The sequence below is a fragment of the Panulirus ornatus genome, chromosome 50, assembly GCF_036320965.1.
Source record: "Panulirus ornatus isolate Po-2019 chromosome 50, ASM3632096v1, whole genome shotgun sequence".
NCBI classification, from domain to species: Eukaryota; Metazoa; Arthropoda; class Malacostraca; order Decapoda; family Palinuridae; genus Panulirus; species Panulirus ornatus.
The window spans coordinates 10,359,563-10,385,073 of record NC_092273.1 but is presented as its reverse complement, the minus strand read 5'-3'; the positions used below and the strand labels follow the sequence as shown (position 1 = coordinate 10,385,073).

Here is a 25,511-nt window from a genome sequence, read left to right as displayed (position 1 = left end):
AAACTTTTCACTGCTTCTAACAACTTGCCTCCCACACCATATATTCTTAATACCTTCCACAGAGCATCTCTATCAACTCTATCATATGCCTTCTCCAGATCCATAAATGCTACATACAAATCCATTTGCTTTTCTAAGTATTTCTCACATACATTCTTCAAAGCAAACACCTGATCCACACATCCTCTACCACTTCTGAAACCACACTGCTCTTCCCCAATTTGATGCTCTGTACATGCCTTCACCCTCTCAATCAATACCCTCCCATATAATTTGCCAGGAATACTCAACAAACTTATACCTCTGTAATTTGAGCACTCACTCTTATCCCCTTTGCCTTTGTACAATGGCACTATGCACGCATTCCGCCAATCCTCAGGCACCTCACCATGAGTCATACATACATTAAATAACCTTACCAACCAGTCAACAATACAGTCACCCCCTTTTTTAATAAATTCCACTGCAATACCATCCAAACCTGCTGCCTTGCCGGCTTTCATCTTCCGCAAAGCTTTTACTACCTCTTCTCTGTTTACCAACTCATTTTCCCTAACCCTCACACTTTGCACACCACCTCGACCAAAACACCCTATATCTGCCACTCTATCATCAAACACATTAAACAAACCTTCAAAATACTCACTCCATCTCCTTCTCACATCACCACTACTTGTTATCACCTCCCCATTTGCGCCCTTCACTGAAGTTCCCATTTGCTCCCTTGTCTTACGCACTTTATTTACCTCCTTCCAGAACATCTTTTTATTCTCCCTAAAATTTAATGATACTCTCTCACCCCAACTCTCATTTGCCCTTCTTTTCACCTCTTGCACCTTTCTCTTGACCTCCTGTCTCTTTCTTTTATACGTCTCCCACTCAATTTCATTTTTTCCCTGCAAAAATCGTCCAAATGCCTCTCTCTTCTCTTTCACTAATACTCTTACTTCTTCATCCCACCACTCACTACCCTTTCTTATCAACCCACCTCCCACTCTTCTCATGCCACAAGCATCTTTTGCGCAATCCATCACTGATTCCCTAAATACATCCCATTCCTCCCCCACTCCCCTTACTTCCATTGTTCTCACCTTTTTCCATTCTGTACTCAGTCTCTCCTGGTACTTCCTCACACAAGTCTCCTTCCCAAGCTCACTTACTCTCACCACCCTATTCATACTATTCATACTATTCGCCATTTCCCACGCTAGCGAGGTAGCGTTAAGAGCAGAGGACTGAGCCTTTGAGGAAATATCCTCACTTGGCCCCCTTCTCTGTTCCTTCTTTTGGAAATTCAAAAAACAAGAGGGGAGGATTTCCAGCCCCCTGTTCCTGTACACGCACATATACATACATATCAACATATATACATATACATATATACAAATAGAGTGCATATGGACGTGCACTACCATATAACAAACAGACCTCCAACAGCCAGGATTGAACCTGGGACCCCTATGTGGTGGGCTGGAGCACTACTGCTAGGCTATGATCTAGCAGTGGCACTCCTGCCTGCCATGCAGAGGCCCTGGGTTTGATTCTGCCTACTGGAGGTTTGTATGCTATATACATAAATATACGTACACATACACACACATGTACATATATAAACATGTACATATTCATACTGGCTTACCTTCATCCATTCCTGGCACTACCCCACTGCATGGGATAAAAATTTGATGTATGAACTTACTGAAATATTTTTAACTGAAATATTTCTAATCTCTCCTTTGTAAAGTAACTATATGCTAACTAAGAATAAACTGATAAATTTACTGAAAGTATACTTCGTATCTAGGTTTCTCATAAAACCTTTGTGGAGATGCCAAGGAAATCATACAAGCACCCTGATCTACCTAAAAAGCTTTCTCTAACCTAGCCTAACCCATTACTTTTTTCTAACCAACCCTAAGGGCTTTCCCTGGCATTCCTTGGTGTCTTCGGAAGGTTTCAGGACTGGATATCACTGTGTGTAATTACCCAACTGTGCAGAGAAAGAAGAGTCTACATTCATAGATCCACATCAATTAAATTTTCTTTACCATCAAGTAGTTTCTAAACACTTTTCTACCAACAGCATTTTAACAATTTCATTTCACAGACTATACCAACCACCCACCACCTTTACACTAAAACAGCAAATGTTTAAAGCCTTTCTAATGAGCCTTTTACCTAGCTTATCATTTGGCTATCATCTCATGTTGCTCTTTCATTGCATCTCACAAAAAATCTTTCTCAGTCATTGTAGCACATATGATTTACAAATTTGAAGGCTATATTCAGGTCATTTCCTCCTATCCTTTCTCTCCTCCACAATGGGCAGTTCTGCAGCCCTCAGCCTTCCATTGTAACTTAGGTCTCTTAATTCTGGACTCTCAATTAAATCTGTTTCTTTACCTGAGAGGCATAATCCAGTTTTGGTCTATCATATGTTGTGAATAGTTTACCATACATTTCCTTACCCATATGCTTAATTGTGATTCTAATTATGCCAGTAAACAGTTTGCTTTTTTCTAATTCTTCTAGTATGGAGATCTGGCAACTGGTTATGCACAACATTGACTTCAAGGTCCCTTTCATATGTAGATTCCTGAAGTTTACCTCCTAATACATAGTGATTAAACTGATGCCTTCTTTCAATGTACCCAATTGTTGTGCAAGTAAGAGTGGTTGCAGATGTCTGTAAAGTCTTGGAATGCAACTGGGATAAAGTGTTTAAGTGAAAATTTCATATGCTGTTAGGGCCCACTGCAGGATAGTTCTTTGAGGTTTCAATTGCATTGCTTTTATTGGTTGGAGTAAAGGGTGGGTGTGCATTTGCACCTGGATGGATTATGTGCAGGTTTTTCACGACTCTCATATTTAAGGTAAGGTTGGTTTGTAGCTGATTTCTGAGTAGTGTTTTATGTTTGTGTGTTCTTTAGAAGAGATGTCACGGGAATGGATCAAAGGTGCTTCATGAGTGGTGGCTACATTAGTGAAATAAAAGTGGATCTTTATCATGCACCAGAGTTGGTTCCTATGTGTCTTGTGGCTCGTGTTACAAAAGGATGGCCAATTTCCAGTTTGCTTTTCAGTGATAAGGCTGGTGATGGTGTTATCTATAGCTTTCCCTCCTTATTTTTGAAATATATTTTCCTTATCTACTTGTACAAATCCGGTGCTGACTTCACTATTATTCATAACATCACTGCTTATCTAATATTTTTCATACCTTCACTGCTTATCTTTTTCATCTTAACTGGCATTTCTAGCTAAACTTGCTTCTTTTCCATAATTCTCTAACATTGATTTTGGGTATCTTCCATTCTCCTATTTCCTCCAAACATGTCACATATTTGATTGTCTGTATATTTCTTTCTGTGTAATTCTGCATTTGTCTATCTATTTCTTTGTGTGTATACACTTATGTTGAAGGAAAAACACATTACACAAAAAACTCTCAACTGATAAGTTATTTCTTAGATCTACATGCTCTATCTGAATATCCTTGGCAATGCATATTTAGAATTACTGCACTATCCTACTCAAGGTCTTGGTACAACTGATTCATTTTAAAAATACATACTGAAATAATATGCTCTAACAGAAAATCTATTCATAAGATTTTTAAAAAATCTTATCAATGCAAGGTAATGAATAGCAAAACATGTCATATTAAAACTGTACTCGACCTTTCTTGGTGAAGAATCTATCACTCTTCAGGCTTAGATGTATTTTGTTATTGCTCTTTAATTACGACAGAGTCATGATCTAATATATTTTATGCTTTACAATATATATGCCTAGGGTGTCAATAATATAATTAGATACAAGGAAGTCCTTAGGTTTGTTGCTAATTTATAGATGCATGGATGATTTTGGAAGAAAAACTGACTATACTAGACTATCACATTAAATATCTTACCAGCTCAAGAAGGCCATGATCAAAATGATCATAAGATTCATACTGATGCATGGTAACCAAAAGTTCCCACACTGTAAAGATTTCTGCCATCCCTCTCATCACCATGAACACCAACACTACTATGATTCAGTCACTGTTTTAAAATGTTTATTTACACATCAGTCTGATATCCCCTTTATACATGAAATACACTGGAATTCTTGTTTCTATAAGCAGGACTTCGATTCTGTATATACTGTCATAGTAGATTATGTGAACTCACAATAATCAGACCAGCTAAAGCTAATATACAGCTGTCACAGGTAAGGTACTGGTGAGAGTCTCAGTGGACACTGGATAGGGTTTAGCTCCACTGGAAGCTGAGCAATGAAGCCTTATGTGGTGGTTTCCAGCACCTACCTCATGCCTGCCCTTATCACTTCCTTCATCCTGCCTCTACTACTCTCCTTGTTTGTATATATACTTCCTGTGCTATATAGCAGAAAAAAAAAGACAGAAGGAACACTAGTGTTCCTAGAGTTGCCTGTAATTATATAATACCTAGGTACACCTTGCCTAAAAAGTAATTATGTAAGACAAAGTAAAGATTTGTAAGCAGCTGAGGGCAAGTACAGCATTCATATGCGAAGCATATTGAGGTATTAACTTTCACACTGTTGGTCACAGTAAAATCAATTTTAAATCAACTATGGATTTTACGATTTTCACATATAATGATGCATACATATTCCATATGTCCTTAAATATTATTACTTTAACCTATCTTGACAGAGACATGAGAAAAAGGTTGCTTTGAGTAAAATCAACATTTACAAAGAATATCTAATTTCATATCACTTAACAATAGATTTCCTTTCCCCATTCATGAAAACAGTATAACTGGAAAAAACAAACAGCCTTAGGATCCGTGATGGAGACATGCATTCACAGAATAATTCAACATGAGTAGTGACCAACAAGTGCATTACATACCAAAATAATAAGCTGCATATCATACACATGTCTACAGATGCAATAGTCCATTAGATATAAAGTGAACACTTAGAAGCACAAAAAACAAAAGAAACAGCACTGCCTGTGATATCATAGCAAGGATAGCGCTGGGGACTTACCGACTGCCAGTCTGAGCCCTCATCGTACGGGTTCTTGGAGGAGGAGGAGGAGGAGGAGGGCTGCTAGTGGAGGAACAGGATACTGTCAGTGGGCTTCTCATGTACTCATTAAACCCACAGCCACATACTCTGTGGAGGACTCACACCACAGTCATTCTTCAAATATTTTTCAGATATACAGTTATGCAATAATTGACAATTTCATATTCTCCTCAACAATGACTTCCATACATACACTGATCTCATGTTACCATAAACTCTATGTTTAAAAGATACATATATAACACTTGTTAAAATTACACACACACCATAAATCATTCACATACACGCACTTAATACTTCTTCCACTCCTGTGCTCATAGCTACGCCATAGTACCTAAAAATTTTGTTCCTGTCTGTGCACGTACAATGCATCACTAAAAGACTTTTGGTTATCACTAAAAGCCTTTTGGTTATACTAAATTTGTATCATTTGACAATATCTGCAGCAGAAATAATTGTTCCATCTAGTTATTCAATTATCAAAGGATGAAACTGTATAATTCACTAACTTAACTAAATAATGAAAAAACCAATACACTAAAAGACTTTCAGGTGTTACCTTTATTGGTTTTGGGCATAACAGCTTGGATAAAAGAGGAAGCATGACAAAACTATCCACATAAGTATCCAGAAATAAAACTAAAATGTGAATGAAACCCACAACTTAGAGCTAACCATAAACAATTACCAAGGTTCAATGTACACTAAATACCAAATATCAAATAATGAATCAATTATCACTATGGGGAACCCAACATTCACTTCACTGCAAAAGCCTAAAGGGTAGTCAATTTTGAAACAAACATGAGAATAAGATTCTTTAGAGGCCTCACACTTAGTAACCTCAACTCACACATCCCCAACCCCTGTGATTTTGGTGCCTTCCTTCAATCCATTCCCAGTGCCACCCCGCCCTAAAGGAAACAGCATCGTTACCCCGTTTCACATGCCCTGGTTCAGTCCATTGAACAGCACATCAACCCTGGTTTACCACATTGTTCCAATCCACTCTTCCTTGCATGCCTCTCACCCTCCTGTATGTTCAGGCTGCGACTGCTCAAAATCTTTTTCACTCCATCCTTCCACCCCCAATTTGGTCTCCCACTTCTTATTCCCTCCACATCTGACACACATATCCTCTTTGTCAATCTTTCTTCATTCATTCACTCCATTTGTCCCAACCATTTCAACACACCCTCTTCTGCTCCCTTAACCACAGTCTTTTTATTTCCACACATCTTTCTTACCCTTTCATAACTTATTTGATTAAACCACCTCACATCACATACTGTCCTCAAATATTTCATTTCCAACACATCCATCCTCCTCTGTACAACCCTATCTACAGCCCATGCCTCGCAACCATATTATATTGTTGAAACTACTATTCTTTCAAACACCCATTTTTGCTCTCCGAGATAACATCTTCTCCTTCCACACATTCTTCATTGCTTCCAAAACCTTCGGCCCCTCCCGACCCCGTGACTTACATCCACTTCCGTGGTTCCATTCGCTGCTAAATTCACCCCCTAGATATCTAAAACACTTCACTTTCTCCAAATCCAATTTCTCTCCATTTAAACTTACATCCCAATTAACTTGTCCCTCAACCCTACTGAACCTAATAACCTTGTTCTTATTCACATTTACTTTCTCCCTTCACACACTTTTCCAAGCTCGGTCACCAACTTCTGCAGTTTCTCACACAAATCAGCCACCAATGCTGTATCACTGGCAAACAACAACTGACTCACTTCCCAGGCCCTCTCATCCACAACAGACTGCATTATAGCCTTCTCTCCAAAACTCTTCTATTTACTTCCCTAACCACCCTATCCATAAACAAATTAAACAACCATGGTGACATCACACACCCTTCCTGCAGACTGACTTTCACTGGGAACCAATCACTATCCTCTCTTTCTACTCGTACACATGCCTCACATCCTTGATAAAATCTTCTCTGCTTCTAGCAATTTACCTCCCAAACCATAAATTCTTAAGACCTTCCACAAAGCATCTCTATCAACCCTATCATATGCCTTCTCCAGATCCATAAATGCTCCAAACAAATCCATCTGTTTTTTGAAGTATTTTTAACTTATATAACCCTCAAAGTAAAAACCTGATCCACACATCCTCTACCACTTCTAAAACCACACTGCTCCTCCCATTCTGATGCTCCATACATGCCTTCAACCACTCAATCAACACCATCCCATACAATTTTCCAGGAATACTCAACAAACTTATGCCTCTGTAATTTGAACACTCACATTCACCCCCTTTCCCTTCGTACAATGGGACTATTCATGCACTCCACCAATCCTCAGACACTTCACCATGATCCATACATACATTGAATATCTTCACCAACCAGTCACCCCCTTTCTTAACTGATTCAAATGCAATACCATCCAAACCCACCGCCTTATCACATTTCATCTTCTGCAAAGTTTTCACCAACTTTTTTCTCTTCACCAAACAACTCTCCCTGATTCTCTCACTTTGCACACCATCCAAACCAAAACATCCTACATCTGCCACTTTATCATCAAACACATTCAAAAACCTTCGCACGTCATTTAACCCCTTCCAAAACTTCTTTTCATTCTCCCTAAAGTTTAATGATACTCTCTCACCACAACTCTTATTTGCCCTCTTTTTCAACCCATGCACCTTCCTCTTGATCTCCTGCTGCTTTTTCTTATACATATCTCAGTCATTTGCACTTCTTCTTTGAAAGTATCATCAAAATGCCTCTCTTTCCTCTTTTGCTAACAACTTTACCTCTTCATCCTAACACTCACTACCCTTTCTAATCCACCCACCTTCCACTTTTCTCATGCCACATGCATCTATAGTACATGCCATCACTGCCTCCCTAAATACATCCCATTCCTCACCCACTCCCCTCACATCATTTGCTCTCACCTTTTGCCATTCTAAACTCATTCTCTCCTAGTACTTCCCCACACAAGTCTCCTTTCCAAGCTCACTTACTCTCATCACTCTCTTCTCCCCGACATTCTCTCTTCTTTATTGAAAACCTCCATAAGTCTTCACTTTCACTTCCACAAGATAGTGATCAGACATCCCAACAGCTGCCCATCTCATCAGATTAACGTCCAAAAGTCTCCTCTACACGACTATCAATTAACATGTGATCTTACAATGCCCTCTGACTATCTCTCTTACTCACATACATATACTTGTGTATATCTCTCTTTTCAGACCAAGTATTCCCAATCACCAGTTTTTTTTTTCTGCACACAAATCTACAAGCTCCTCACCCTTTCCATTCACAACACTGAATATCCCATGTACACCAATTATACCCTTAACTGCCACATCATTCATCTTTGTATTTACCTCACTAATCACTAATACCCGGTCTCATACACCAAAACTACTGACACACTCACTCAGCTGCTTCCAAAGCACTTGACTCTAAAGATCTTTCTTCTTATGATCAGGTCCATTAGCACCAATAATCACCCATCTCTCTCCATCCACTTTCAGTTTTACCTACATCAATCTAAAATTTGTTTCCTGACACTCTTTCACATACTCCCACAACTCCTGCTTCAGGAGTAGTGCTACTCCTTCCTTAGCTCTTATCCTCTCACCATCCCTTGACTTTACTTCCAAGACTTTCCCAAACCATTCTTCCCCTTTACATTCTAGCTTTGTTTCACTCAGAGCCAGAACATCCAGGTTTCTTTCCTCAAACATACTACCTATCTCTCCTTTTTTTCTCATCTTGGTTACATCCACTCATATTCAGACACCCTAATCTCAGCTTTCGAGGAGGATGAACACTCCCCACTTGACTCCTTCTTCTGTTTCCTCTTTTAAAAATTGAAATACAAGAAGGGGAGGGTTTCCAGCCCCCTGCTCCCACCCCCTTTAGTCGCCTATGACACAGGGAACACATGGGAAGTATTCTTTCTCCCCTATCCCCAGGGTTTGACACTTCCTCTAGCCTATTGCCACTTTCTATGCAAATATTAGAACAGCACTCATATTCATGGATAAGGAAATATCAAGTATGCTATTCAAATCATAATCTAGAACATACTTATCAGGTTTGGACACTGCACCTAAAGAAGCACAAAGAGCAAATAGAAAAGGTCCTGAGAAGAGAAACAAAGATGGTACCAGAATTAAGAAAGCTGAGTTACAGGGAAAGGCTAAAGGCTTTAAAATTTCCCACCTTGAAAGAGATAGGAGTGTGAGAAATGACCAAGTACAACTTTTAAGTTTTTAAATTACATCAATAAAGCAAACAATGAACAGTTCTTTGAAAGGTGTAAGGACAGAATAACCAAAGGACATAACATGAAACTAAGCATGAAACTTGTGAAAAAAGATGTGAGGAAGCACTTTATAGCAAAGGAAAAGTGGATGAATGGAACAAAATGGCTAAAAACATGAAAAATGCAAACAGCATACAAAATTCATGAAGCTGCATGATAAAAAGAAATATAAGGAAATGGGGTCCTACATGTGTAAACTACCTTCTCAGACATTACAAATACTTAATAATCAATCACACACACACACACACACACACACACACACACACATACATACAATATATACTAAAAACAAAACACATATTCAATATCCACATGCAAGTATGTAAACACACACACACACACACACAAATATTAATTCCATACAGTATTGCTGTGTGAAAAGTCAAGTATTTTGGAATGACTCTGGCAAAGTCCTTAATCAAATGAGCATCATCATGAAAACTTAAAAGTGCCTGCAAAACAGTTAAATAAAACTTGCAACCCTTTCTCCCCTGAATCCTTTCATAACTTCTATAAGTATAAACAAAACGCTTACTTTACCAAAGCATATATAGTGATGTCCCTTCCTTCTTGCTTTGATTAAAATAAGGTTTACTATGAAAAAAAAAAAAAGGTGCAAGAGATCATAATGAAACTTAAGTCAAACCAATATAAACTCTCCTTCCCTTAATCTACAGGATGTAATGGCAAGGACATGAGTAATGTAATGTCATTTGACATTGATGGTATCTTACATCATAAGACAATGGCTAATCAATCATCTATTACAGAGGGGTTTTCAAGATTAAAGTTAAAACAGAACTTAGGTAAGTGATGTTTTAACCACTACCTTTCTTGAATCATTATCAACACATCAGGATTATAGCATTAACTATAAAAACATTATCAAATAAGAAAAATTATTTTAATATTCAGTGGTTTAATTATTTAATTTGTTAGATTGGTAAGTCTTATGAATAATCTAAAGTTATAGCTGCATAATTCAAGTGATATGGAAAGTATGAAGTGCACCACACATGAATCAAATAAAGTGGGTATACTTATCGCTGACGAATAACATTACCAAAAAGCCAGTTCAATCGTGTTTAAACAATAACTGCAGTTAGTAGGACTTTCAATTCACATACTTCATGAACTGTCAATTGTTTCAAATGTCTTTGAATGGATTTAAGTTTCTGAACCTTTTATATTTCACATACACCTGATAAAGTCAATCCCATTTACATGACATGAACTGCTTTTAAAGAACTAACACCACTTGTACAACAGAAAATTCTAACATTTAGTCCCTGAATGTGTAACCCAATAATATATTAATTCTTTACTAGTTCTATATGGAATTATTCCTGGATTTTCTTTTTTGAGATGAAATTTAAAAACAATTTCTATCACTAAAGCAGAAAAGCAAGCACATCTCAAGAAACTGGTCTTCTTGCCTTTTTGCCAGCCTCCAAAAGGTGAATGTATGCACCTGATCTACCCCCATGTACACAGAAAGTGTTAAAGATAACACAAAGATAAGCAGTATACAACTATTGATGTGCATCACAGAAATTTCTGAAATGTGGAATGCAAATGAAAGGGATTAAATGGGCAGGAATATACTAGAAGTACAGAAGGGAAGAAACCTGTGGGCTGGTAACAGACAGTACAATGAAATGAAGTAACAAGAAAAAATACAGAAATACAGTTTGTACGAGAGGAAGGTAAAAATTATGTGATGCAATAAATACATAGGTATCCACTTTTTTAAATGCATACAAATGCATTATCAGTCACATAAAGCAATCTTACTATGAGAGATGAAGCATGACATCCTCTGCCAAAGTCTTGGCACTAAACAGTTAGTATTTCCCTAATAGACATACCTTCTCCCAAAGTCATTCAATACATTCCACTGACTTCCATGCAAGCTTGAGTTTTCAAATCTAACATTAATTAGTACTTCTTATCTTAACTTTCACTATGAAGGGTGAAAGCTAAATAATGAATTCATTAAGCAAATAAGGAACCATGTCTCTGGGTGGTAAGATGGCCTGATTTCATTTCATGCACCCAAATTCCCGTTTATTCTTAATAAACAGAAAAACTTATAAGAATTTATAAGAATTTGTCTTCCAAGAATATATCTGCAAGTGCTTCATTTGTGATATCATCGATCTTAATGGTTTAGAGAATAACTACCTTAGGTTAATCTTAAGCCTTTCATCTATGTGTCACCATTTATTGCTATTCTCTCTCTCCTCATGCTCTCCAGATTTACCTTCCACAAAAGTGACTTGTCACAGGAGTGTCCAACTTACCAAGGTCATATAATCACTAATTCTTTCTGTTAACACTTCAAATAAAGCCTTGGTGTAACGAAGTGAGTGGCCCAACACTCATCTTATAACCTCTCAGAAGCTGAAGATCATGCTGGATTACTCTGAATGTGCTTGAGTAAGGCAGATACTTAAAGGCACTCACAACATGCCAAATGTGTTTATTCAAAAAGTTTAGCCAAACACATTTAAAACTTCCTAAGCATACTATGCAATCGCCAACTTCGGAGGTAAGAAAAATCAATATCACACATTCACAGCTTATTTCATATTGGCACACATGGAACGTAAAGTTATGGTTTTCTTCCATTACAAGACAGATAAGAGCAAATCCAAGCACACACACTCAAAACATCAGGACAAATATGCAATCAAATTCTTGCTGTCCTCTTACCTTGTATACTGGGGTAGGTGCGAACAGTTCAGGTTCGAAATGACTACCCAGTGGCACTGCCACAAATCTATAATGCATGCATATATCCTCACCTGCACCACTGACACATCCCACATCACACTACACCCATATCAAGTTTAATACATTAACCAGAGTACCAGGGTTCCATAGAGTTAATTCTGTGCACCAGAGGCATTCAACCCATTCACCCACATAGTCCTGAGCTGGAGCACCCAAGAATCTCAAGCAAGGATAAAACTAATTTTATAACAGAACATTTATATTTACCTCCCTTCAAACTTACGGACGAGACTTATAGTAATGCAAAGGCATTACATCACATCATATGGCTTCTCTTATTAGATCATAGTCTTAATTTCAAATGTTATGTATTTAGCATTAATGCTAAAACACATGAAACCCAATCCCAGTAGGAAAATGCTTCTTGCAAGGTTCTTATGCACAAACTTGGACCACTGTTAGTATGAGCTAAACTATAGTATTCAGTTCTCCACGGGGAGTTGTCATCCATCTTGGACAGCCACCGACAGACTAAGTCACACCTGCAGCCATGCAAAGTGATGTGCATACCCACAATTAGGATGAATCCACAAACAGACTTGATCATACTAATACCTGGAGTGAATTGCCTACAGCTTGGTTGAGTTATACCCACACATACGTAGGATCATACCCATATTTGGGATGGTTTATACCACAGCCAGGTTAGATAAATGCCACCTCCAGGCTGAGTTATATTCAAAACCAATTCTAGTTCTCATCCAAACCCATGTTGGATCACATGCAAATCTAGTATGGGTAACAACACCAGTGTAGCTCAATCAAAGCAGTGTCCAGACGGGGTTCTACCACATTAAGGCTTTGTCAGGGACAAGGTTAGGGGAAATCATGACCACAACCAAGTTGGGTGACACCCAACCAAAGATTAATCACTTCCAAATCCAAAGAAAGGCCAACTCCAACATTATCAATTCATAACCTTAAATCTAGTGGCATGTACATTTTAACAACAAAGTATAAAACTACACCAAAAGGCTAAAAATCTTGCTATGTTCTACATTATTTCTGCACAATATCTATAACAAGCTTGATGAAGTTGATATGATATACTTCTGCTCTATACAAGCCACTAGTGATCTTGTTCCCTTTACTGCTTATTAACAGTTAAGAGGAATCAAAGTTATAATAAGTTATCAGAAGTATGTGCTCTCCAAGAGAAGTGCTAATGAATGCTGCCTCAAGGGTGAAAATCCCTAACCACATTTCCCACATACTTCAATATATCTTATGGAATGAATTCTCTCAAAAGCATCACTACAGACAAAACGTTTCCTAATAAATTTTTCTTTGGATTTTTTTAGAAAAGTGTGCATCTTTATTGTTTAAACCCACAGGATGCTTCAGGGATTTCGACCAAAAGACATGACTCAAAACTACAGGGTAAGAACTAAAGGAGAAAAGTCTTAAGTAAGTCCTTGAGTGATTGCTCCCCAGAAGGACATCCTGGTAGAGTGAGAAAGACAAGAGCATGCAGAACCCACCGCCTGCCATTCTGCTTCCTCATTAATCAGATGTTGCCTCATTGCTTTTACTGCCTCTGCCTTCTTAATCTGCTCAGTTGCTGACTTGTAGAGGACAGCCGGCCCAGTCTGAAAAAAAATTTAAACAGTTCAGTTCACAGTACACAAATACAATCACCATAACTTTTACAACACCAATAGCCTAACTACAACATAAAATATCTAGAATATTAAAACTTATCATTATAAAAGCTACAGCACGTTAGAAGCTCCTGCTATGCTATCAGTTCAGTAATAGACAAGTTTGAGTTGTTACATAATAAAACTTAAGAGATAAGGAGTTTAGCTGTGTGGGAAGATGCTGTCACTTCTTAAATCATTTCCCCATGATGCCATGTTTCATAGACCAGTCCATACTCCAATGAGTCTTCTACTTATTTTTCAGTTCCCCATCCTCTTTCCTTTTAACACTGTACCATAATCAAATTACATTTTCATTAAACCCTAAAGGATCCTCAACATCTTTGTACAGTTTATGGTATGGGGAAAGGAAATAACCTTGTAAAGTCTGTCTTATACTATCCTCATCTAAATTTGACGTATTCAGTATGAAAAAATAACGTCACAAGCGATTACAATTAGCACCACAAAAAAATTCTGGAGTGTCTGTTGTGAAGTGGGAAGGTATGGTCCTGGCACTCCCAGGTGTTAATTTCTGTAATCAGAAATTGTACCAAGTACAGTCCAACAAATTATGATTCTTACTGTAGCATCAATGATAATAATTCAGCAAATGTTAAATTGTTATCAGTATATGAATATGATTCTGATCATAACATTAAGACAGTGATCTCGGTAATGACATAGAAAAAATATGAGTGAAATATGCTAGAACAGGTGAGGGTAAGACTAAGTTAATGGTTCAGGTACATCTAAGACCTATGGTGCAGACTGAAACATTCTATATGATTCTTATCTATTATTTACTTCACTTCATCATATAAAGAGTCTCAAAAAGTGTGAAGTGTGTGACATTACATAAATAATATAAAACAAAAACAAAGTTATATGCAAGTAACATGACTAAGTGGATGCTGGTATAATATGATGGTTCTATATTATACTATGTTGAACTTTATAGACATTAGGAGTGAATTCCAGTGGTTCCGGTTCTTTTTTCATACATATTTGCCAACTCCCACACAACTGAGGCAGCATCAAGAACAGACTACATAAGCCTTACAGTGAAAAATTCTCACCTGGCTCCTTGCTCTGTTTTTTTTTTGTTATCTAATGTTAACTATATTAACTTCATTTACAGACACCAACTGAAACATCTGACAACACTGGCTTTACAAGATCATTATGGTACTTGTTATACTCTTTTGGTGTTTGGGAGGTCTTATTGGTGTTTGGGAGGTCTTATTTCACTTACAAGCTTATTCTTATCCCAAAACAAAATAATCAGCTTAAGTACATGCAAATCAAAACATTAGTGAGATCAAATCTGAAATTTCCATGACTACTGTGTCAGAACCTTCATGTTCCCACACATCCCTCTAATCAAAGCTTTATAAGTAGCCATAATACTTAAGTTGAATCTACTAAACATTCAGAAAAAACATGTTTGAAAATGCAAGGTTAGGGCTTTGCTATGTAAGGTTGCCAATAAAACTTGCTGCATTACATATGTTGCAAGCTCTACAATACTAAGATGAACAAAACAGTTGAAAAAAATTTATAAAGAACTTTCTAAAAGTTTGTTCTTGCTATCAACATAAGGTGTAAACATTTCAAAGGTAATAATGATGATAAAAATAGATGCTAAGTGCTCATGGCAATGTTGTCTCTTACTTGACAGCTAAGCATTTCTATGCAAACCATAAAGTTTCTGATCTTGAACTTCTTTTATCAATACAGTATTTCATAAAGAAAAAAATATATATCACAAAGTATGACTTTAAAGTCTATCTAGTTAACCAATTACATAACATCTAAACACATAATTTTACCTTCTATAATACAGATCTATAAAGAAAATTTGGCTCACATTACTTACTTTGAAAATATAAAACGAGATCTATGCAAAGTTGTGCTTGACATAAATGAAAATTCTTAACATATTACCTTCTCCAGAAGGCAGACACCTTATACTGATCTGATGCTTTGAGTGTACTCAATCCTCCCAACAAATGAACAGGGAAGTTCTCTAAAGTTTTAAGACCCATATAAATAACACACATCAACCAAAGTCTTTCAATATATCAATGAAAAAAATATAACTGGGCAGAGATCCTATGAAAATTGCTTCGTGCCTGCTCTTCATACTAAATTCCCTCCTAAACATAAATTTTCCCATACTCCTACAGACATAAAAGTTACCACACAGTCCCACCATACTACATCTAGGGCTATCTGGAAGAAGCTTGCCGACATAATACCAACATGACTTAAGTTCATTGAAACAATATAAGAAGACCAAACATCTAAACAGTAACTGGAGATTCCAGGGTCTCCTTCCATTGGTTTATATTAGTTACCTTGGACTGATGATACAACAGAGAATGGTTTGTGGGAAGCTTGGCAAAGGTAAAGAGAGAGAAAAAAATATTATGACGACATCCGATGCACAAAAAATTCACATTTTCATGAAATATCAAGATAGCACAATTATGCAACTTTCAATTTCAACTGGACCAGTGACACACATAAAGCACCAAACACTAATCATTAATAAAGCACACTATTATGTAAAAAAAAGTTGTACAAATCACCTTAACAAACTGCATGGCTGCATCATTGATCTTAGGTGTTGTGCGAGTAATCCTAGAAGGGATGTAGTCTTGGATCTTTGGGTCGAAACTTGCCTGGAAAAGAGGAAGGAAAACTTTATAGACATTTCTTAGGGATCAACCAACTGAATGCTAATCAAAAGTGCATGAGCCTTTATTCCAAATTAATGGAATCTCCTGTCTTTTAAGTCACCAAAAACTTTATACATGACAATCAATGCCTGTATTTTTCATAACATCAAGCATTTTTTCCTTTCTTTCATTTGCTGGTAACTTTCTTCAGGCAAATAACAAAGGTAGAGTATGAAAAATCAATGTTTCTAAAAGCTATTAACAGTCAAACTCTGTACTCCAACACAAAGTAACTACAAAAAGCATGAGTTTCCAGAGTTAGCAGTTTTGTTTACCACATGCTACCAAAGCATTAACCATTGTTCTCACTGTCTACAGTTGTGGTGGTCAAGCTCTATGCTTTTCTCAGTGATCTATAAGATTTTTTCCTAACGTCTACCCTTACAGTGTCATAAAAAAAAGTAATAGTACTGAGCGCTCTGGTGCAAAGAAGCATATTGTACTTACTATCATCCAGGAAGTGAAATCAGATCAGGGTGTGTCAGTACATATTCTGAGCATTTAGTAAGTATGACTGTCACAGCATTTCTAATTTTCTCCCAACTGTTCTTAACACTATGTGTACACAAGCTGGATAGTGGTCGACATGCTACTCTGGGACATTTGATTTTGTTTCATTACCATGATGCAAAATTGTAATAAAAAAATGAGTTTTTCATTGATACATAAATTAATGTCAAATAAATGAACATATCAAAGTAGATACCTAAACTAGATTTTTAACAGGATCAAAACCTGCTACAAATACAGTGCTTTCTGCTGCAGGTATTGACTTGGATAAAATCTATGTATTACATAAATGTCAAAAGCCGGCTAATACAACAGTATCAACTGAAACTTTATAGATACTAATCAGAATTTACTTAGGTAACATCATGAGGATGTTATCACCATGATGCAGGGGAAATAATTTTCTTACTTCATCACTATAATGACATTACTTTGATAATCTTATTAACATTACTAGAATGACTTTGTTCAATATCAATAGAAATATAGAGGTATCATCTGATTGACACTGAAGGAATCTGAAAGTTAAATCTGAGTCACTAGCATCACCAACAAAGCCCTGTATTCATAAAATATTTCAATCCAAGTAAAAATTTTACTTCCACATCTTCACTTTTGTTAGTTTATGATTTGACATTAAACTTATTAATGAAACAGACTTTGCTGGTATCATTTGTGTGAAAATGTTTGGTCAAGGCCCTGTCCAGGTTCAGGCCTTAGGGTTCTGTAGTAAAATGTACCCCCCTTCCCTCTTATGGGCCCTGTCAACAACCACATGCCAAGACTCTCACTGGCCAGCTATTCTTTTAAATCTACTTTACAAATCAAAGTCAACAGCAACAACCAAAAATATAATCATCAAGATAACATGTAATACTTTGTTAAAATTTTAATAACATTACCATATTCAATGAAGAGTACAGCAACAAATCAAATATATTATTTCAACATTTACTATGTATAATGAGTAAAGTATCTGGACTACAATTGTGGGGCCATGTTTCTAAAATCCTTAAATTTTCATAATTCTTGGTCCCAGGGATTAATAACATCTGATACTCTAAATGCACTACCATCAATATCTATATTGATAATAATAATAATGAAATACAAAAATTTGGAGAAAAACTGCTGCATATCTTACATTTCTATCATGCAAGGAGTCGAGTGACACAGTGCGAGTGGGGGTTGGATGGGGTGGCTTCTGGGATCCACTAAGTCCCCCATAGCGCACGTTCCCAGGCATCTGTCACAACAATCACATCTTAGTACCAGTAACTGCTAAATTCTATTATCTAAAACTATATTTCTTTGAAACAGACATCTCTTATGCTTAGGAGTCTTTAGGCACACGTTTATCACAATAATAGTTTAAGAAACCTGTTAACAAGTACTGCAGTGTAATGACAGAAAGTAGAGGCAAAGCTAAAAATTAATAATGACCCTGTTTACAGTCATATAACAAAAATGCAGGATATGCAGGACACATGGAGACAGCTTAAGAGAGCAGTGGCCGAACTCATACCTGCAGCAACATCATAGTATACAGAGAGAAAAGGTTGAAGAGATCACAGGGGATTTATGACATAAAACGCTTTTGTTTCCATTCTATCTTAAAAAAAGATTCAGATATATCTGAAGCAACATCCTTAAGTAAGGTGATATAAAAAAAAAAAAAAAAAAGGATCAAGGTATCTTAACGGTTCTAGCTATGAATCAAAATTTAATGTAAACCAACAAAATAATGTATTTACACGAAATTTATTATTTCCTTAAAATAACATGAAGGTGAATGCTACATTCTACTTTAACAACCTAAACACCAACAGGGTAGTTTAAACCTCCCTCTAGAAAAGCCCTCTAAATAGCAACATAAAGAACTCACCTTGGTAACTGCAGGAGTAACTACCAGTATTTCTCACAAGCGCTGCTTGGGGCCATCATGTAAAACCCACCACCCTCCTCCTGCTACCTTTACTCCTCCGTTACTGATGTTCCAGCTACTGGTTTTGGCGAGCGAGTTCAATGTTGCTGCTGGGTTGCAAAGGAAGGGAGCTTCACTGGGCCTCAGAGCTGTTGGAGGATAAACTGTAATTATATACCTTCCTTGTGGCAGTTTACTATTTTTCCAGCAATTTCATACAACAATGTAAAGTATGATAGATATGTGGAATCTGTTTAAGTGAAAACAGGCATCACATCTGGTTATTGCTTTTTCCTACAACCTATAATGAATCTAGAAAGAATAGGGCATGTATCGAAGAGGAAATGTGGGGTTAAACATGACCATCTGACCTCCCAAGAAATTCAAGTAAGAAAACTGAACCTAAACAACCTAATTAATCCTAGGAACACTATATCCAGTAGAAATAATGGGCAATAAATAAACAAATTAGCACTGCCACTTTCCAAACAAATACCCATAGAGAGCCATTGTATTTCATGGGCAAAGACAGAGTCTAGTATTGTACTGAAAGATGTTACAAGTGGATCTTTCCTTGCAAAAGCCACACTGCTGACTAGAGAGATGATATAGTCAGGATGCTTAACCCTCATGCAAACAACAGCTGTTGCAACAAAGTTGAACTAAGGAGACAGGTCAGAAGCCCTTACACAAAAGGTTGAAAAAATACATAAAAGAATATTCTAAGGACTTTCATTAGTCACATACTTGATAATATATATAATACATCAAGTAATACAGGAAGACATGAAATTCTTCCTGAGCCCTAACTTATTATAAATAATTTTCGAAATCGAGTTATACATCTGGGGATATCCAGTTTAAAAAGAGGGGCATACATATCTAAACATGGCGTCGAAAATATAGTAAAGAGGCATTAATGTATTACATAGTAACTGTGAAGAGACTCTTGGATGTGAATGAGATATGAGGGGAGCTGGACGGATCATTACCTGGTGGGACCAAGGGTGAAAAATAAGCAGAAGCTTTTGAAAAAATCATATGGGTGAGATGAGGGTAGTGAAAGTAAGTGAGCTTGGAAAAATGGCTTGTGTGAAGAAATACCAGGAGGGAGGTGAAATTACTTTATTTGTCGGTAAGATATTACTGGTAAATATTCAGCCCTCATGCAACTGCAATTCTGTCGGTGCGATGAAATCTAGCCATTTTATGTCATATATAAACAAGTATTCAAGAATTCACAAGTAGGATTAGGTTGTTGGTTTTTACATAGAGCTTTAATGCAACTGCTGTATATGATATCAAGGACCTAATAAGAATGAGCCCTGCTCTTGCAAGAGCCACTTTGAACATCAGGTGACTGTTCATTCTGAGTAGAACTTAATAGTTTAGGCCAAGTTCTGCGTTCGTGTGTGACAAGCATGGGGGAGCCACGGTGTGTATATGAGTATAGGTAAATAAAATCCACGTTTATCTATGTTGTGTACTTAAATTAGAGGCTCAGGATTTTCATGGTTCGAATTGATTTTCATTTTTGCTCCCATGAAGAGACGTGGTCAGTGTCCTTCTGAACTTTGGTCGTGTGAAAAGTCTTTCTCCCTACAAAGCTCAAACAGTTATCACACACCTACACAAGATTCAGTCACAACCCAACCATTCACCCTCACCTCTGGGACTCGTTGATAAATGGATACTTGGCGTAAGCTGGAGTTTGCTTACATACCATACACATTAGTTCTGGAGCATTACGTAAACATTAATGGAGGTAGCAGTTCGTCTGTTCTTGACAATACCTCCTTAACTTGGAAACAAACACAAACAAAAATGCTATAATCACTATCATTATCATCATTATAAAACAATGACATCCACTTTCTTTTTCTTTTTGCCACTCCAAACTGTACTCCATATGGTATTAGACCATGCAGTGTCACCACCCGGAGACCTTCCTGGCGTAATCCAGGAACACCACTGGGGCGTGTGTGTTTGTACATACTTATGGCTGGGGCGTGTGTGTTTGTATATACTTATGGCTTGTTACGTAGGGCCATATACAAGGTAATGGGGATGGGGGAGGATCATCACTGATTGAAATCTCACACAGCAGTCATATCCTTCTAGGATGAATGGTGGTTTCAGTTCCCAAGGCAAATGTGGTCAACTAAAAGACGTTTTCCTGCAGCTCCTCGCATCACACTCATCACGGAAGGCTGCAGAATGACGGTCAAATCTGTACCCTACGCCCATCCTCAGTTCCCCGTTACTCAAACCGCATAAATTACTGTTTAAACCCCATGGTGGTCACTTCCGCTCCCTCCCTCCCTCTTGCCTACTTCGAGTTTGGGCCGACGACCTTGAGCCAGGCGTAGCAGCCACCAGACCCCTCTACCAGTCTGCCGCTCCCTTCCTCCTGGTCACTCCTACCTTACCCATCCTTCTATTTTTCCTCCATCCCAAACCCACTCCATTCTCACTCTCCACACGCGACCTTCAATCATCCTGGTTCATCCAACTCTCATGATCTCTCTCTTATGAATCTTCATTTTCCTCTTTCTCTGTCTTCTCCGCTTATGTCCCCCTCCTCTCCACATGCTCCTGTAAAACTACTTGCATGTCTATCTCCTCGTCCACTTAACCACATAAGCTCCTCCAAGTCGCCCTAAGGCATTCCGTCGCTCCTGGGTCAGCGCCAAAGGGGTCAGGGGTTATACTTTCCTTGAAAGAAGGGGAATGGACCATCCACTCACCCAGGACCGATTTAAAGGCACTTACTATCAACAACCAAGATGAAAACATCCGCCATGATTTAAAGACAAGCAAAGATTTTACGTTTTTTTTTTTTTTTCCCACACAAGTTCTCACTCAGTAATTACCTGCTCCCAAACTGGTGTAACTTATACTGGGGATCAAAGGAGGAAATATTCAGCCAACCAATCAGAACATCAGTAGCCAATTATAATGAAGATAAAGACAGAGTGGCAACACCTCATAAATTAAAGCCATTAAGGCAAACCAGAAATGATGACATATCACGCAAAGTCCAAACGGTAGTGAGGGCTGAGCATTTCCCTCTTACGGGGGTTGGTTGATTGGTTGGTTGTTTCGGCTTTAGATCAACTACCAGGGTTAATTCAAGTCCGCCAACGGTCAAACAATAACCACCATACCAAAAATATTTTAAAACCGTAATTCTAAGACTACATACATATACTCTCAATGAGCATATGGCACATGTCTTGATGAGCCTGAGCATTTCCTAAGCGGGGGGAAAAAATATCCCATCAGCGGTGATTGCCTTTGAAGGACTGTATTAAGAGTGGTCTCGTATGTCAAAAGCTAATTTGTCCTGCAACACGAGTTTAAAACTCTCTCTCTCTCTCTCTCTCTCTCTCTCTCTCTCTCTCTCTCTCTCTCTCTCTCTCTCTCTCTCTCTCTCCATCATACACGAACAGTAATAAAACAATCCTAGCCTAAAAGTCAAATTCATTTACTCTCGGAACGAATTTGTTGAGATGGAAGCTAGAGATATGATTCATTAACACTTGGAACGAATTTGCTGAGACAGACGGAACTTCACCCAACATATACTCCTTAGTAATGGTGTTGAAGGCTCTTCTAACCTCCCGCAACTTGGTCTAAGACCATGATGCCAACGTCGCTTCTTTGTTCATCGGGCTGTTTCGAGGCCATGGCCCGCAAGCCTAACGAAACCACCACATCCTGGCTGGCTTGGTATACTACACTTTGTAAGGTACACATTAAGCCATTTTTTAAATGTCACCATCAAATAGTCCACAGTGTTTCTCACAGCTGCTAACAATGTATAAAAAAAATGGCACTAGATGTTTAATCGGCTTTTTCTTATTGTAAATAAGAAACTCTGATTTCAATGGCAACAATTTTTATAGTTTTACAAGTCAGTTGTCCCAAAAGAAACTAATTCGAAAGGAGATAGGAATTGTGCCTTCAACAGATTTTTGTATACTCTACATTTCTATTTACACTCTTAATGAGCACAGCATCATTACTCTCTTGTTCTAAGCAGTAGTGAACGTAGCATCATTACTCTCTCGTTCTCAGCAGATTAAATTCTTTAGTGTCAATACGGTCTACTGTATCCACTCTACATTGCCTCCACTCAGGAAGGACCGCGTTAACAGTCCACTGTGACTTGCTTCAGCAGTTCTGGGAACTGAATCCACCTTAGGAGAAAAAAAATAATCGCCCAAATTAAATGTTTCTCACAAATCTTCTCTCATCCTCAGCTCCTTACAAATCCTCTCTGAGTCACCTCAGAAAATCAGTCCACCTCATCCAGCATGTCCCCTTACTAGTTAAAGCCCCCTTCCAGGGCCTCTGACAGCTGGCGGGAGCTGCACCTTACGTCGCTGGGGTCTAGGGGTAACATTAGGCTGACGGGCTGTCGGCAATTTGATATAGGCTGGTCGTTAATCTTGGCACATTATGGAATTTCATCCTCACACAGCCAGCAGCATTTTTTTTTTATTAAGCTAGTAACCACAACAACTGTTTCAGCAGTAGCTACAGCAACAATGCCCACACCAATTAAAGTTGTCAGGAGCCCCCGGCCAAATACACCAAAAACATGGACTCAACCATCAGGAGCCAGAACAATGACACTCAGCAGCAAAGACTGACAGCAAAACAGCTCAATTCTCAAACTGTAGGTAGAGTGAACCACATTCTCTCATAATCATATGATCAACCACAACAAAAAGGCCTATGGTACGTATGTGTGAAATTAATGACGTTTGCAGCAGCATTTAAATAGGTGATTCTAACAACAGCGGCGGCGGCAGCAGCAGAATGATCAGCAAGGGCAAAAGCAGGACAAGAAAGAAGCCTCCACAGCAGAGGCCAGACCCAAGGCCGTAACACCACCTGCGGCAATGGTCGGCACTCCAGGCTCCGGTTTAGGGAGGACAGACCCTGAACTTTCCTCTTTCACAGCTCTTGGTCCCACAAAACTCCTCTAACCTCACTATCCAAACCTGAATTTTTATCTTTTTCAGCCCTCCGCCAGTCTTCCTTATTATCCTCTTTACTCTCTTTCCTCTTTCTTGGCTGCTTCATCCAAAGTGGTCTTTCTCATCCCTTTACCTCCTCCCACGACGCATCTACTGGTGACTCTCCCAAGTATCTATTCTCAAATTTATCAATGGCATTCTCTCCAATCTATGATTCACTATTCCACTGATCATCAGCCTGGAATGTGTATTTTTCAATAGCCTTTTGGGGCCTCTGTTTGCCTCTGATGATGTTAGCTACGATCTTTTACCTGCACCCTAGACCTTCGTCAGCTGCGTTTTCTGCTAAACACAGATGGAGTTACTGGATCCAAGTCCCGAGCACATGAAGAGATCGGAGATCTTTGAGAAGAATGTAGAATGTACGATATGTTTCACACCTCGCCTGTCTGCCTCATCCTGTGAAGATATCCAAATGAACTTTTGCAAGACCATGCCCTTATCTTGCCCTTAACCTCCCTCGGTCTGTGTTCAGAGACTCCACCCGTTACACATAGGCAGACCTTCAACAAGTCTTACTGTCACAAAAACATCTGGTGACCCCTGACACCAGAGGCGGAGAGAACATTATTATTGTAGGTCTGTGGGTAGGCGCCTCCCTCGGTCCGTCCTTCAAACATTACATTCCTCAGAATTAATCACTCTCGGTGATTCAATTGTTACCAAATTTAGTCTATGCATTGTTTGTTGCCTAAGGGGAGCCTCTGCTAATCATAAGGTCAAAGCATCAAAGGTCAAGGTCACAGCGAAATATTTACTGTGTACGTCGTTCCTTCGCTGGCCTATCATCGCTGCCAGCCGCACAATATTTACTGAAGTCCCTTTTTGTGTGTACTTTCGACCAGCCTAATACTTTGAGCGAATGGCCTTCGTCTATACAGATCCTGTTTAGTCTATGTTATACTGCCAGTAAACACAGGTAATACGATACCTTTCATCAGCAGATTCGATAAGTCTGATCCAATAAGTCACATGCTAACGACACACAAAGATATGCCTGCAACCTTTTAATGAACTTAAAGTACAGTTGAGAGGAGGCGGGTGACCCCATGAGACACGCCCTCTCGACGACCCCGCCACACCGCTGACAACGTCCCTGACCAGCACCGGAATGTGAATGAGAGAGAAAAGTTGCCAAGTGTCAGCATGTGTGGTGAGGTGAAGCAACACTCGCTCCGCTGGGAACATTTTGCTCCGTCATCCAGTTTCATGTCCGGAAAACGACCTCCCGGGGGAGAGCAGAAGACATTTTAGGCCGTACATAGTTCTCTGTTGGGCTCCCTGGATATCATAAACCCTCGAGAGTATCTGTAGAAAAAAAGGTAAGGATTCTCGGAAGAGAATGTATTTGCCAAGTTACATGCGGCAAGTCGAAGAATAACCATTCGCGAGCAACGAAGCGGGACGTCCGACAATCACTATAACCACTACGGTGTTTGCAAACATTTCTGGCGACCCTG

General features: G+C 38.5%; 1 protein-coding gene across 27 annotated transcripts in view; it reads right to left on the bottom strand.

Annotated features, from left to right (window-relative positions):
- smash (smallish) overlaps positions 1–25,511 on the bottom strand; it is a 435,656-nt gene that overhangs the window by 55,010 nt on the left and 355,135 nt on the right. For 18 of the 27 annotated variants that reach the window (XM_071691393.1, XM_071691391.1, XM_071691418.1 and 15 more), the window contains 5 exons: positions 18,965–19,152; positions 18,224–18,325; positions 16,420–16,512; positions 13,667–13,774; positions 5,026–5,088 (listed from right to left, as the gene is read on the bottom strand). In XM_071691393.1, the coding sequence (XP_071547494.1) occupies positions 5,026–5,088; positions 13,667–13,774; positions 16,420–16,512; positions 18,224–18,325 (366 nt within the window). In that variant the 5' untranslated portion in view covers positions 18,965–19,152. The remainder of the gene's footprint in view (positions 1–5,025; positions 5,089–13,666; positions 13,775–16,419; positions 16,513–18,223; positions 18,326–18,964; positions 19,153–25,511) is intronic. The other 9 variants (XM_071691401.1, XM_071691414.1, XM_071691409.1 and 6 more) reach the window with 2 other exon arrangements.